Here is a 14900-nt window from a genome sequence, read left to right as displayed (position 1 = left end):
CTGCAGCTTCATCTCCCTCCTCCCAGCACCACGGAGTAAGATACTGCAGCTTCATCTCCTTCCTCCCAGCACCACGGAGTAAGATACTGCAGCTTCATCTCCTTCCTCCCAGCACCACGGAGTAAGATACTGCAGCTTCATCCCCTTCCTCCCAGCACCACGGAGTAAGACACTGCAGCTTCATCTCCCTCCTCCCAGCACCACGGAGTAAGATACTGCAGCTTCATCTCCCTCCTCCCAGCACCACGGAGTAAGATGCTGCAGCTTCATCTCCTTCCTCCCAGCACCACGGAGTAAGACACTGCAGCTTCATCTCCCTCCTCCCAGCACCACGGAGTAAGATACTGCAGCTTCATCTCCCTCCTGACATTATCTGTGTGTGCTGGGAGGGAGATGCAGCAGTATATCATCCTCAGTGTGGGCTGGCACAACTCACTTCACACCGGGTACACCCCGCCCGCTGCCATAAAGTGAAATGTCATCATATAATATCCAGGACGATCATGTAATTTGGTTGTTTTTTATTAAAAAGCATTAACGTATCTTACAAACATGTGCAAAACAAGAAGAAAAAAAATCCATGATTAATTGCACTAAGCCACATGCAGAAATGAACACTCCCAAAAAATCTACATAAAAGTTTAGTACTAATGTCAGGTACAGGAGGCGGCGGCAGCAGAACCCCTCCCCCCATGGATCACCACAGCTCCTGCTTTATGCACTTGGTATAAACCGTCTCCAGGACTGGACCATTATTAGTGGTTGGGTTAGTGTGACATGGTCCAGGCTGCCAGACGCCATCCCCTACTCTCCTGGTCATGGTTGGCGCTGCAATACCAGGTGTAACCTCCAAATAAAAGTGGCGCTGTGTTTGTGGGAGCCCTGCTATGCCAACTCCATAGACGTCTCCGCACTCTTAAAGGGCCAGATACAGCAATAATGTCCAGAATGAGAAGAAATGGCGAGTGTTGATTAGCTAACGATGGAACGGATTAACTGATACAATTGTAGCGATTCCTAAATCATCCTTTCAGGTCACCTTCATTAATTAAAATCTCTGATTAATACTGCCAATGGAGGGTTGGCATGGAGTGACTTACATAGAGCTGTCAGGCAGTATGACCTTCGCAATTTCAGGTCTAGAGGTGGAGGGCCCCTTTAACTCAGTTTATAGAAAAACTCAAGGCTGATGGCGCATACCTCCACCGATACATTGTAGCAAACCATCTGCTAGGTCACAATGTGCACTGCACACCCAGGCTGTCTTGGCCTTCCTTGACTGAGGGGCACAGGGGGGGCTATGTGAGGAGGTTTCCTTCTTTATCATGTCTATTACATATAATATTACGGGATCTGTACTGGATAGTCCCGCCTTTAATACTGTATCCAGAACGTTCTAGAACCCAAGGAACCTTCTTCATCTACGAGCGTTAATTCAATGCAGTCTGTGGCAGAAATGAAAAGACTGACGGACCACGCAGCGCGCCGTTACTGCTCTGTGGGGGGGGCAAAGCCAGGATTTCATAGATAAAATGTGATGAGACCCGAACAGATTGTTAAAAAAAAAAAAATTGTTAAAAAAAATGGATTTTTCTTTCAGTTCTTGGGGTTCCCCCTCCCCGACATTTCTGCCGCATTCCTGACATGGAGTCCGTTCCCTCCTCAGAGGGGCTCAGAGCTTGTCGTCCGTCATTTCTAAAAACTGCGCGTAGACGTCCCTCGTGCACTCTCCCTTCTGGTTGAACTGGAATTTGTAGTAGCTGCCGTCCGCACAGATAGCTGCAAGAGGCAAAGCAGAGAAGTCAACCGCCATACTCCAGTCACAGCCAAGCTGCATCCACCGTCCTGCTGGAAGCCACTGGCAATCAGGTAAAAATGTGCACCCGTCTCTAACCTCCCATAATGCACTTCTGGTAACTCCACTACTGTACTGTGATGACACCACACCAGCAGTTATATGAATGCTGCTCTGGGTGTGACTGGAGTATAAAACATGACAAGGCCAGATAAGTATTAGGGCAAATGAGAAGAGTAGAAGATTCACAGAGCGGAGAGCTCTGGAGGATCACTGCAGGCTCCCACGTTTGACATTTGTCTGGTGGGTACTATTTCTCATTATGGAGAGCACCCAGTATGTCTGAGGAGTATTGTAGGCCAGACAACGCTGCTCTGGGTTTCTGGAGAAAAAAAAAAATGCACATTAGCATATCAGACGGGCTTAGAAGCTAATTTGAATATCTTTCCCTGAAACCCAAAGGTATGCAAATTAGCCTTCCTTTCAAAGGCAAAAGAAAGCATGCCAGCAGAAGTAAGAAATTCTTATTTGCATATATTTTTCCCAGAAACCCACAGCAGCATTGTCTGGCCTAGAGTACTCATACTAGGTGGTCTCCATAAGGAGAAATGGTACCCTCCAAACAATGCATAGTGGCACACTAGGCTCTCCCTCCAAAATCGGACTCCAAATGAATTTCCAGAAATTCGTTCACCACTAGTGGTCGCCCTTGCCAGGAAGGGGAGAACGGAAAAATAAATCCCTCATAGCTAACCAGCACCTACGACAGAGTACGGGGTCCGGCTCACCTATAACAGAGTGTGGTTCTGTTCCAAAGGCACAAACACAAGGCGATCCGGAGGGAACCTGAAACTTGGAGAAGCTCCACTTAGAGCTGAAGTACTTGGGGAGGAAGCTGGCGGAGGCCAAACTGAAACGAGACAGAATCCTTTCTTTACAAATGACCACCACTAGGGGGAGCTCGCTGCATGTGAGTATTATTCCTTCTGGGCCAAGACACATACAGTGAGCTCCCCCTAGTGGTGGCTGCAAGTATGTCTCCAACTGTGTCTATGAAGGAGAACTGGAGCTCAGTTTTAGAAAAATGTAATTAATCACAGAATCAATACAAATCAAACACCTTCACCGCAGCTCTAGATGTGATTGGAGTAAAACATCTGTTGCAATTGCAAATTTCCTCCATGTTCTATATAGATTTACCCAGTAAAAGGCATCGGTCTGGCCGCTCCTACATGAAAACAATTTTACACACACACACACACACACACACACACACACACACACCTTACCTGGACTGTTTGTTTCTCTTGGGGTCCTCTGCTGCAAAGATGTGGACAGTGCCGTGATCACTGGAGACGCAGATCAGAGAGGCGTCCTCGTTGAAATTTATGCTGCAAGACAAGAGGAGCAGTCAGCAGTCGATCAAAGTGATCCAGGAGGGGGCAGTCGATCAAAGTGATCCAGGAGGGGGCAGTCGATCAAAGTGATCCAGGAGGGGGCAGTCGATCAAAGTGATCCAGGAGGGGGCAGTCGATCAAAGTGATCCAGGAGGGGGCAGTCGATCAAAGTGATCCAGGAGGGGGCAGTCGATCAAAGTGATCCAGGAGGGGGCAGTCGATCAAAGTGATCCAGGAGGGGGCAGTCGATCAAAGTGATCCAGGAGGGGGCAGTCGATCAAAGTGATCCAGGAGGGGGCAGTCGATCAAAGTGATCCAGGAGGGGGCAGTCGATCAAAGTGATCCAGGAGGAGCAGTCGATCAAAGTGATCCAGGAGGAGCAGTCAGCAGTCGATCAAAGTGATCCAGGAGGAGCAGTCAGCAGTCGATCAAAGTGATCCAGGAGGAGCAGTCAGCAGTCGATCAAAGTGATCCAGGAGGAGCAGTCAGCAGTCGATCAAAGTGATCCAGGAGGAGCAGTCAGCAGTCGATCAAAGTGATCCAGGAGGAGCAGTCAGCAGTCGATCAAAGTGATCCAGGAGGAGCAGTCAGCAGTCGATCAAAGTGATCCAGGAGGAGCAGTCAGCAGTCGATCAAAGTGATCCAGGAGGAGCAGTCAGCAGTCGATCAAAGTGATCCAGGAGGAGCAGTCAGCAGTCGATCAAAGTGATCCAGGAGGAGCAGTCAGCAGTCGATCAAAGTGATCCAGGAGGAGCAGTCAGCAGTCGATCAAAGTGATCCAGGAGGAGCAGTCAGCAGTCGATCAAAGTGATCCAGGAGGAGCAGTCAGCAGTCGATCAAAGTGATCCAGGAGGAGCAGTCAGCAGTCGATCAAAGTGATCCAGGAGGAGCAGTCAGCAGTCGATCAAAGTGATCCAGGAGGAGCAGTCAGCAGTCGATCAAAGTGATCCAGGAGGAGCAGTCAGCAGTCGATCAAAGTGATCCAGGAGGAGCAGTCAAAGTGATTCAGTTGCACCCCATTACCCACCAGCCCTGTTTCTACCTTCTAATTCAAAACATTTGAAGATCCAGAACCCATTGCCCCCCACCCCACCCCACAATATCCTCACCAGTAAATGTTGGCGGCCTGTGACCCTCTGCGCAGCTCTTGAATTAAATGTCCAGAAGTCGTGTCGAATATTCTAATGAGAGTTCCCTGTAACGACAGATTCGGAGGTTACAACCAGGAGGTGGCAGAGATGTCACCCAATCTGGACTGGAAGCAAGGTACACATACACGAGGACACTGGAGTTGATTAGTCATGTCTGCTCTGTATCAATTCATGCAGATCAGACATAAGTAATCAATCCTGCAGGTAGATCATTCAGATCCCCCGATCTCAGAACCACCCACAGACATCACACTGATGAATCACCTTCTCTGATGCGGTCGCGATTCTGGTCCCTTGTAGATTTAAAGAGATGGAGCTCAGGACCCCCTCGTGTGCGGGGATGTCCACGGGGGGCTTCTCAGTGCTGGCCAGGTCTACGATCTGCACATGGCCGGTGTGAGCCCCGGGGAAGGCCAGGAAGGAGTTATTGCTGTTTGGACACAAGACGCAGAGACCTGAAGGAGAAGCATACCATGCAGAGTTACTACATGTCAAATGTCTGGATGATGAGAGTTGTTGTCCTATCAGAGGAGAGTGGGAAGTTCTGCTCCAAGTCCTCACCTTTAGGATTGTAGCAGGTTTCAAAGACGTGCAGCTGATGGGGGTTGTGGGTGAAGGTGAAGACTTTAATCATGGAATCCAGCACCACCACGATCCTGCAACACAGAGGACGCCGGTCACAGCTGAGGAGCGGGAGCCCGGAGCCCGCAGCCCCCAGAGGTCACTACCTGCCTGGAGTCCCGAAAACCTCAGCCCCCGATGTCATTACCCGCCAGGAGCCCGCAGCCACCGAGGTCACTACCTGCCTGGAGCCCGCAGCCACCGAGGTCACTACCCGCCTGGAGTCCCGAAAACCTCAGCCCCCGAGGTCACTACCTGCCAGGAGTCCGGACCACGCAGCCCCCGAGGCCATTACCTGCCTGGAGCCCGGACCGGGCAGCCCCCAGAAGTCACTACCTGCCTGGAGCCCGGACCCCGCAGCCCCCAGAAGTCACTACCTGCCTGGAGCCCGGACTGCGCAGCCCCCAGAGGTCACTACCTGCCTGGAGCCCGGACCTCGCAGCCCCCAGAGGTCACTACCTGCCTGGAGCCCGGACCGCGCAGCCCCCAGAGGTCACTACCTGCCTGGAGCCCGGACCGCGCAGCCCCCAGAGGTCACTACCTGCCTGGAGCCCGGACCGCGCAGCCCCCAGAAGTCACTACCTGCCAGGAGTCCGGACCACGCAGCCCCCGAGGCCATTACCTGCCTGGAGCCCGGACCGGGCAGCCCCCAGAAGTCACTACCTGCCTGGAGCCCGGACCCCGCAGCCCCCAGAAGTCACTACCTGCCTGGAGCCCGGACCGCGCAGCCCCCAGAGGTCACTACCTGCCTGGAGCCCGGACCGCGCAGCCCCCAGAGGTCACTACCTGCCTGGAGCCCGGACCGCGCCGCCCCCAGAGGTCACTACCTGCCTGGAGCCCGGACCGCGCAGCCCCCAGAGGTCACTACCTGCCTGGAGCCCGGACCGCGCAGCCCCCCGAAGGTCACTACCTGCCTGGAGCCCGGACCGCGCAGCCCCCCGAAGGTCACTACCTGCCTGGAGCCCGGACCGCGCAGCCCCCCGAAGGTCACTACCTGCCTGGAGCCCGGACCGCGCAGCCCCCAGAGGTCACTACCTGCCTGGAGCCCGAACCCCGCAGCCCCCAGAGGTCACTACCTGCCTGGAGCCCGAACCCCGCAGCCCCCAGAGGTCACTACCTGCCTGGAGCCCGAACCCCGCAGCCCCCCAAGGTCATTACCCACCAGGATCCAGGACCCCACAGCCCCTGATGTCACTACCTGCCTGGAGCCCGGACCGGGCAGCCCCCGATGTCATTACCTGCCTGGAGCCCGAACCGGGCAGCCCCCAGAGGTCATTACCTGCCTGGAGCCCGAACCCCGCAGCCCCCCAAGGTCATTACCCACCAGGATCCAGGACCCCACAGCCCCTGATGTCACTACCTGCCTGGAGCCCGGACCGGGCAGCCCCCAGAGGTCACTACCTGCCTGGAGCCCGGACCGGGCAGCCCCCAGAGGTCACTACCTGCCTGGAGCCCGGACCGGGCAGCCCCCGATGTCATTACCTGCCAGGAGCCCAGACCCCACAGCCCCCAGAGGTCACTACCTGCCTGGAGCCCGAACCGGGCAGCCCCCAGAGGTCATTACCTGCCTGGAGCCCGGACCCCGCAGCCCCCAATGTCACTACCCGCCAGGATCTAGGACCCCCGCAGCCCCCAATGTCACTACCTGCCTGGAGCCTGGACCCTGAAGCCCCCGATGTCATTACCTGCCTGGAGCCCGGACACCGCAGCCCCCAGAGGTCACTACCTGCCTGGAGCCCGAACCCCGCAGCCCCCAGAGGTCACTACCTGCCTGGAGCCCGAACCGGGCAGCCCCCAGAGGTCATTACCTGCCTGGAGCCCGGACCGGGCAGCCCCCAGAGGTCATTACCTGCCTGGAGCCCGGACCGGGCAGCCCCCAGAGGTCATTACCTGCCTGGAGCCCGGACCGGGCAGCCCCCAGAGGTCATTACCTGCCTGGAGCCCGGACCCCGAGGCCCCCAATGTCACTACTCGCCAGGATCCAGGACCCCGAAGCCCCCGATGTCACTACATGCCTGGAGCCCGGACCCCGCAGCCCCCAGAGGTCATTACCTGCCTGGAGCCCGGACCCTGAAGCCCCCGATGTCATTACCTGCCTGGAGCCCGGACCCTGAAGCCCCCAGAGGTCACTACCTGCCTGGAGCCCGAACCCCGCAGCCCCCAGAGGTCATTACCTGCCTGGAGCCCAGAACCCGCAGCCACCCACGCTCATTACCTGCCAGGAGCCCGGACCCTGCAGCCACCCACCCTCATTACCTGCCAGGAGCCCGGACCCTGCAGCCACCCACCCTCATTACCTGCCAGGAGCCCGGACCCCGCAGCCACCCACGCTCATTACCTGCCAGGAGCCCGGACCCCGCAGCCACCCACCCTCATTACCTGCCAGGAGCCCGGACCCTGCAGCCACCCACGCTCATTACCTGTCTCTGCGCAGCTTCACGGCCTTCACCTCCGTAGAGAACTCGATCTCAATCACAGTTTTCTTCTTCAGGTCGTCCCAGATCATGACTGGAAGAGAAGGGACATGGAATGAATGCGGCGGGTGGGGGAGGGTTATGCCCACAGCCTCCATCCACAGGACTTTACAACAGTCAGGACACTGCCCCCAACATCACAGGGATGATGAGCATCCCATTAATCATCAGCTCTAAGATGATGGGGGACAACCTCAAAGCGGGGTCCAGTCTTTCAGCACACATCAATCAGGGCAGGAGATTTGGGGGTCTTTTGCTTTAACATTGTGGGGAAGGGGGGGGGTATTAACCCTGGGACAAGCGTCACAACCTGCGACGACCACCGGTCACATCCCGACCACTCACCTTTATTGGGTGGATATTTGGGCTTCTTCCCGCCCCCGACCAGAGCCAGATAATTACATCGGAATAACATTTCTACGTATCCAATGCCGCCCTCCATGAACTCTGCCAAAAAGGATGAAAATAAAGGGTTAATGTCTGGAAAACCTGACCCCACCTTCTCCGGCATCTCTATGTTCTGCAGAATAAACAGAAGCCTGTAGCGCCCCCGCCTGACATTGCAGGGTATGTGGGGTCAGCATTTCTAAACCCTCCCTATAGAGCTGAACACTAGATGGCGCCCCTCTCCTCTGTGTACTACAGCGCAGACACTAGATGGCGCCCCCTTCCCTGTGTAATACAGCGCAGACACTAGATGGCGCCCCCCCCCCCCCTTTGTACCACAGCGCGGACACTAGATGGCGCCCCCCCCCCCCTGTGTACCACAGCGCGGACACTAGATGGCGCCCCCCCCCTGTGTACCACAGCGCGGACACTAGATGGCGCTCTCCTCTGTGTACTACAGCGCGGACACTAGATGGCGCCCCCCCCCTGTGTACTACAGCGCGGACACTAGATGGCGCTCTCCTCTGTGTACTACAGCGCGGACACTAGATGGCGCTCTCCTCTGTGTACTACAGCGCGGACACTAGATGGCGCTCTCCTCTGTACTACAGCGCGGACACTAGATGGCGCTCTCCTCTGTGTACTACAGCGCGGACACTAGATGGCGCTCTCCTCTGTGTACTACAGCGCGGACACTAGATGGCGCTCTCCTCTGTGTACTACAGCGCGGACACTAGATGGCGCTCTCCTCTATAGAGCCCCTTACAAATCATTTTTTGCAAGCTTTGCCCAGCACCGGTTGTGTGCGACTCCATGTTGGCGCTCCGCCCCCTGATGGCTACAGTTAGATATAGACTACCTATGCTCTCTGCCTGTCCACGAGCTGGGGCATGACACCAATGCAACTGGTAAGAGCGCCAAGGAAAGGCCTCCGCCCACTTGTGTGAGAGGTCAGAGTGGGGGGCACATACTTTACACAATCACCATTACCTTGTTTCTCCTTTTCCTTCAGCGGATCGGTGTTATAAACCCGGAAGCCATTCTCCATCCCACACGCGAAGCATCCTGCAACGCAGAGCAGATCGGTGACTGGACGAATGCGAACAAACCCCCCCTATAACCAGCGCTGCACCCCCCCCCCCAGCAGGAATGATAGGAGGTGTCACACTAGCTCAGGTGTCACATCCACATGCAGCAAGGGCCCGAGGTGACCCAGCAGAACGGTGCTTCGATCGTCTTCTTCCCATAGTGCACCTGGTGCCATCGCTTCCCCGAGTAACCCCCATATTACGCCCTTCACCTATCAGCGGTTTTAATGTTCTGGCAGATGAGCGGCCTCATCAGAGTGCACGGTGGGTGGGTGGTCTCCCCCCGGTCACATGACACCAGCTACAAATATCCAGCGCATGTAAACATTCACATCACAGGATACATTGTTAAGTCTGCCCCCCCCCACCCCCAGCCAATACGGCCCCCGCTACATGACCCCCCCACCTGCAGCCAATACGGCCCCCGCTACATAACCCCCCCCCCCCACCCCCAGCCAATACGGCCCCCGCTACATGACCCCCCACCCGCAGCCAATACGGCCCCCGCTACATGACCCCCCACCCGCAGCCAATACGGCCCCCGCTACATGACCCCCCCCAGCCAATACGGCCCCCCGCTACATGACCCCCCCCAGCCAATACGGCCCCCGCTACATGACCCCCCCCCACCCGCAGCCAATACGGCCCCCGCTACATGACCCCCCCCACCCGCAGCCAATACGGCCCCCGCTACATGACCCCCCCCACCCGCAGCCAATACGGCCCCCGCTACATGACCCCCCCCCACCCGCAGCCAATACGGCCCCCGCTACATGACCCCCCCCACCCGCAGCCAATACGGCCCCCGCTACATGACACCCCCCCACCCGCAGCCAATACGGCCCCCGCTACATGACCCCCCCCCCCACCCGCAGCCAATACGGCCCCCGCTACATGACCCCCCCCCACCAGCAGCCAATACGGCCCCCGCTACATGACCCCCCCCCCACCCGCAGCCAATACGGCCCCCGCTACATGACCCCCCCCCACCCGCAGCCAATACGGCCCCCGCTACATGACCCCCCCCACCCGCAGCCAATACGGCCCCCGCTACATGACCCCCCACCTGCAGCCAATACGGCCCCCGCTACATGACCCCCCCACCTGCAGCCAATACGGCCCCCGCTACATGACCCCCCCCCCCCCCCAGTCAATACGGCCCCCGCTACATGACCCCCCCCCCCCCCAGTCAATACGGCCCCCGCTACATGACCCCCCCCCCCCAGTCAATACGGCCCCCGCCCAGAACATGACATCCCCCCTCGGTACATGCCCCGGCATATCCCCGCAGAACTCGCCCGGTCCACGCCGCCTCCCGCACCACACCCCTGGACTCCTCTCACCGTGGTCCTGGTTGAAGCCGGCATACAGCAGGCCGTTCCCGTGCGGGTTGGAGGGCAGCAGGTTCATGGCTGCAGTCCCGGTGCCGCTCTCGGTGTCGGGGCCCCGGCGGTACCGGTTACATCATCACCGGGAGCCACTGACGTTCTTTCTGACTCTCAGCAGCCACTTCCGGCTTCCGCAGGCCGCGTAGTCGAGCGCCGAGTAGACGACGCGCCCAGTCATGTGACGGAGGAGGCAGAGCGCCGAGCGATCGATGCCCTTTTAGAGGGAAAAATGAGAACAAAACTCAAATAGTATTATTATATAATAAATGGAATACACGTCATATAATGATGAGAAGAGCCTCATCTCTGTGCAACTACAAGCACCAGCATTCCGTCTCAGCATCAGTTGTGTTGGGTTGTCAGGCCTCATTGATGGCTCCCACAGCCGGGGCCCCAACACTTCTTTAGAAATGGCACGTGTGGCTGGGAGTAGTCCTGCGCACACCCCTGTGGAATCACATCCACGACCCCCTCACTGGTCACGATTTGCGCTATTTTGACTTGCTGAGATTTACGCCATTCGTAAGCTCATGGCGGACGGACGCTTTGCGCTTTCTAATGACTGAGGGGCCGGTACATTCCGAGGGGTCCTTCTGTACGGTGGCTCACAGGCTGATGTGAAACTACAACTCCCAGCATGCTCCAACAGGCTACAGCGATCCCCACTTTCTCAGTGTTATGGAGGACTTGTGTCTTGTGACCTCGGACGTCCACGTGAATCAGTTACTGGCGGGTTAATGGTTGTTTTATGATCTACGAGCGAGCACCAGTATAACCTGCGGGGAGGGGGGGTGCTGAACACTGGGACCCTATTATAATCTAAGGGGAGGGGCAGATTTATGGGGGGCCCTCACACACACAGGGGCCCCGCACAGATAGATCTGGAAGTTACTGATATGTCAAATAGAATTAGGACGACGCAAGGATCTGGGGGAGAGCGCCGCCTCAAGATCCATCTGTATATGACTAAGGGGGGGGGGGAGAACCCCAAATATACCCCAACACAGACACCCCAACCTGCAAAAACTCATTTCAGGGAGGTTTTCTTTATTTTTTCTTTCACAAACTTTTTATGACATTTTCCAGACATATGCAGCATCTGCACACTGTGCTCTATGGTGTGGGGGACGGGGCTCATTCCCCTGCCCCAAATTATCATATCTATGTATATGATTGAAGGGATTCTGTCACCACCTATGAGCTAAACATATACTCATGTCCAGGGTGGCATTCTGATTTCTAAGGTGGCCTTATAAAAGCTATTTGTGGCTTTATTCTGCGGGAAAAACAGGTTTTACTAACCTGTCAATCATTGAATTAAGGTGCCCAAGCAGGGGAGGTCTGTGGATGCATGGTGCCCGGCCGCACGCATCGCCGTTCGTGCCCCGCGCCGGCTTCTACTCCTCAGTGCCGCCTCTCCCCCCCCCCCCCCCCCCCCCCCGCTTTGAGATCCCACGCGTGCGCACAGGCTCAGCCTGATGCGCCATTGTGGACTGCTGGCATCGGCTTCTTCTTGCACTGTGCGCATGCGCCGCGAAGGGGACACTGCTGCAGGTTGCCGGAAAGGTTTACTGCGAGTCACTGTGTGCATACATTACTTTTTCTGTACTGATCCTGAGTTACATCCTGTATTATACTCCAGAGCTGCACTCACTATTCTGCTGGTGCAGTCACTGTGTACATACATTACTTATCCTGTACTGATCCTGAGTTACATCCTGTATTATACTCCAGAGCTGCACTCACTATTCTGCTGGTGGAGTCACTGTGTACATACATTACTTATCCTGTACTGATCCTGAGTTACATCCTGTATTATACTTCAGAGCTGCACTCACTATTCTGCTGGTGGAGTCACTGTGTACATACATTACTTATCCTGTACTGATCCTGAGTTACATCCTGTATTATACTCCAGAGCTGCACTCACTATTCTGCTGGTGCAGTCACTGTGTACATACATTACTTATCCTGTACTGATCCCGAGTTACAGCCTGTATTATACTCCAGAGCTGCACTCACTATTCTGCTGGTGGAGTCACTGTGTACATACATTACTTATCCTGTACTGATCCTGAGTTACAGCCTGTATTATACTCCAGAGCTGCACTCACTATTCTGCTGGTGGAGTCACTGTATACATACATTACTTATCCTGTACTGACCCTGAGTTCCATCCTGTATTATACTCCAGAGCTGCACTCACTATTCTGCTGGTGGAGTCACTGTGTACATACATTACTTATCCTGTACTGATCCTGAGTTACAGCCTGTATTATACTCCAGAGCTGCACTCACTATTCTGCTGGTGGAGTCACTGTGTACATACATTACTTATCCTGTACTGATCCTGAGTTACATCCTGCATTATACTCCAGAGCTGTACTCACTATTGTACTCACTATTCTGCTGGTGCAGTCACTGTGCACATACATTACTTATCCTGTACTGATCCTGAGTTACATCCTGTATTATACGCCAGAGCTGCACTCACTATTCTGCTGGTGCAGTCACTGTATACATACATTACTTATCCTGTACTGACCCTGACTTACATCCTGTATTATACTCCAGAGCTGCACTCACTATTCTGCTGGTGCAGTCACTGTGTACATACATTACTTATCCTGTACTGATCCTGAGTTACATCCTGTATTATACCCCAGAGCTGCACTCACTATTCTGCTGGTGCAGTCACTGTGTACATACATTACTTATCCTGTACTGATCCTGAGTTATATCCTGTATTATCCTCCAGAGCTGCACTCACTATTCTGCTGGTGGAGTCACTGTGTACATACATTACTTATCCTGTACTGATCCTGAGTTACAGCCTGTATTATACTCCAGAGCTGCACTCACTATTCTGCTGGTGGAGTCACTGTGTACATACATTACTTATCCTGTACTGATCCTGAGTTACAGCCTGTATTATACTCCAGAGCTGCACTCACTATTCTGCTGGTGGAGTCACTGTATACATACATTACTTATCCTGTACTGACCCTGAGTTACATCCTGTATTATACTCCAGAGCTGCACTCACTATTCTGCTGGTGGAGTCACTGTGTACATACATTACTTATCCTGTACTGATCCTGAGTTACAGCCTGTATTATACTCCAGAGCTGCACTCACTATTCTGCTGGTGGAGTCACTGTGTACATACATTACTTATCCTGTACTGATCCTGAGTTACATCCTGCATTATACTCCAGAGCTGTACTCACTATTCTGCTGGTGCAGTCACTGTGCACATACATTACTTATCCTGTACTGATCCTGAGTTACATCCTGTATTATACGCCAGAGCTGCACTCACTATTCTGCTGGTGCAGTCACTGTGCACATACATTACTTATCCTGTACTGATCCTGAGTTACATCCTGTATTATACTCCAGAGCTGCACTCACTATTCTGCTGGTGCAGTCACTGTATACATACATTACTTATCCTGTACTGACCCTGACTTACATCCTGTATTATACTCCAGAGCTGCACTCACTATTCTGCTGGTGCAGTCACTGTGTACATACATTACTTATCCTGTACTGATCCTGAGTTACATCCTGTATTATACTCCAGAGCTGCACTCACTATTCTGCTGGTACAGTCACTGTGTACATACATTACTTATCCTGTACTGATCCTGAGTTACATCCTGTATTATACCCCAGAGCTGCACTCACTATTCTGCTGGTGCAGTCACTGTGTACATACATTACTTATCCTGTACTGATCCTGAGTTATATCCTGTATTATCCTCCAGAGCTGCACTCACTATTCTGCTGGTGGAGTCACTGTGTACATACATTACTTATCCTGTGCTGATCCTGAGTTTTATTAAAGACACGGAGGCGAGTATTGCTTTCTCCTTCTTTACTGAACCACCAATAGCAGCAAAGAGAAAAAATTTACATACAGGAAACCATAGCAACCAAGGTCCCTCCCCTCTGGCCCCTATAACAGACGGCTCCTCCTATGGATCTTCCTCTTTCTTTGCTGCTGCCACCAAGTTAAGTGCACCTTTCTTACCTGCTGTTGTCACAGATTTGTTAGGTGTCTATTTCGCGCTGTGTACCCCAGGGTGACTAACCCTGCTTGCTAGCAGCGCTTCCCTTGTGTTTGTCTGCCTGCCTCTTGCTGGGGCAGGTGCTTTTTGTCCCCTGCGCTTATTCCCGCGCTTCGTTGTCTCCGCTTGCGCTTCCCTGCGGCTCTCCCCCTTACTCCCTTATCTCAGGGAGGGTCGCTCACTGCGGCTACCCTGGCCGCTTTAATTGCGCTTCCTTGGACTTACCGGAGCGTTCGCGCGCTTCCCGGCCGTTTGGGGGCGGGGCCTTCCTCTCAGTATTTCGGCGGCGCCATTCCTGAGCGCTTCTGTGGTCTGAGGGCCTGCGAGATCTCGGCAGCCATCTTGGACGCCTTCAGTAACCAGCCGGCCGCGGGGTCTCGCGAGATCTCGGCGGCCATCTTTGATTAGGCTGCCGCAATTCGCGGGCGGAGTTACAGTTCCTCCTGTCCTTCCGGCCATTTGTCTCCTGCGCTCGGCACGGTCGGCGGCTCCTGCTCCCTCTGCTAGCTAGCGACCATCGTTCTGT

At 54.6% G+C, this 14900-nt stretch overlaps 1 protein-coding gene across 1 annotated transcript; it reads right to left on the bottom strand.

Moving 5' to 3' along the window:
* Positions 1-506: 506 nt before the first annotated feature.
* Positions 507-10451, bottom strand: WDR45B (WD repeat domain 45B). The gene is made up of 10 exons (XM_044297647.1): positions 10257-10451; positions 8816-8890; positions 7784-7885; positions 7385-7472; positions 4905-4999; positions 4608-4798; positions 4302-4387; positions 3085-3186; positions 2584-2705; positions 507-1779 (listed from the first exon to the last, which is right to left on the bottom strand). Exons 1-10 carry the CDS (start codon positions 10321-10323, stop codon positions 1673-1675), a joined length of 1035 nt encoding a protein of 344 aa, XP_044153582.1. The 5' UTR covers positions 10324-10451; the 3' UTR covers positions 507-1672.
* Between the last annotated feature and the right edge of the window lie 4449 nt (positions 10452-14900).

This window comes from Bufo gargarizans, chromosome 6 (genome assembly GCF_014858855.1).
Source record: "Bufo gargarizans isolate SCDJY-AF-19 chromosome 6, ASM1485885v1, whole genome shotgun sequence".
NCBI lineage: Eukaryota > Metazoa > Chordata > Amphibia > Anura > Bufonidae > Bufo > Bufo gargarizans.
Note: the sequence above shows the minus strand (reverse complement) of the source record. Positions and strands in the feature narration are given on the sequence as shown.

Bases quoted from the DNA above. Each gene is read 5' to 3' on its own strand.
- WDR45B (XM_044297647.1), bottom strand. From the start codon at position 10,323: ATGAACCTGCTGCCCTCCAACCCGCACGGGAACGGCCTGCTGTATGCC. The intron at 7,886-8,815 runs GTAATGGTGATT...CCTTTTTGGCAG, and splicing joins GAAGGAAAAGGAGAAACAAG to AGTTCATGGAGGGCGGCATT. The intron at 7,473-7,783 runs GTGAGTGGTCGG...CTTCTCTTCCAG, and splicing joins CAAATATCCACCCAATAAAG to TCATGATCTGGGACGACCTG.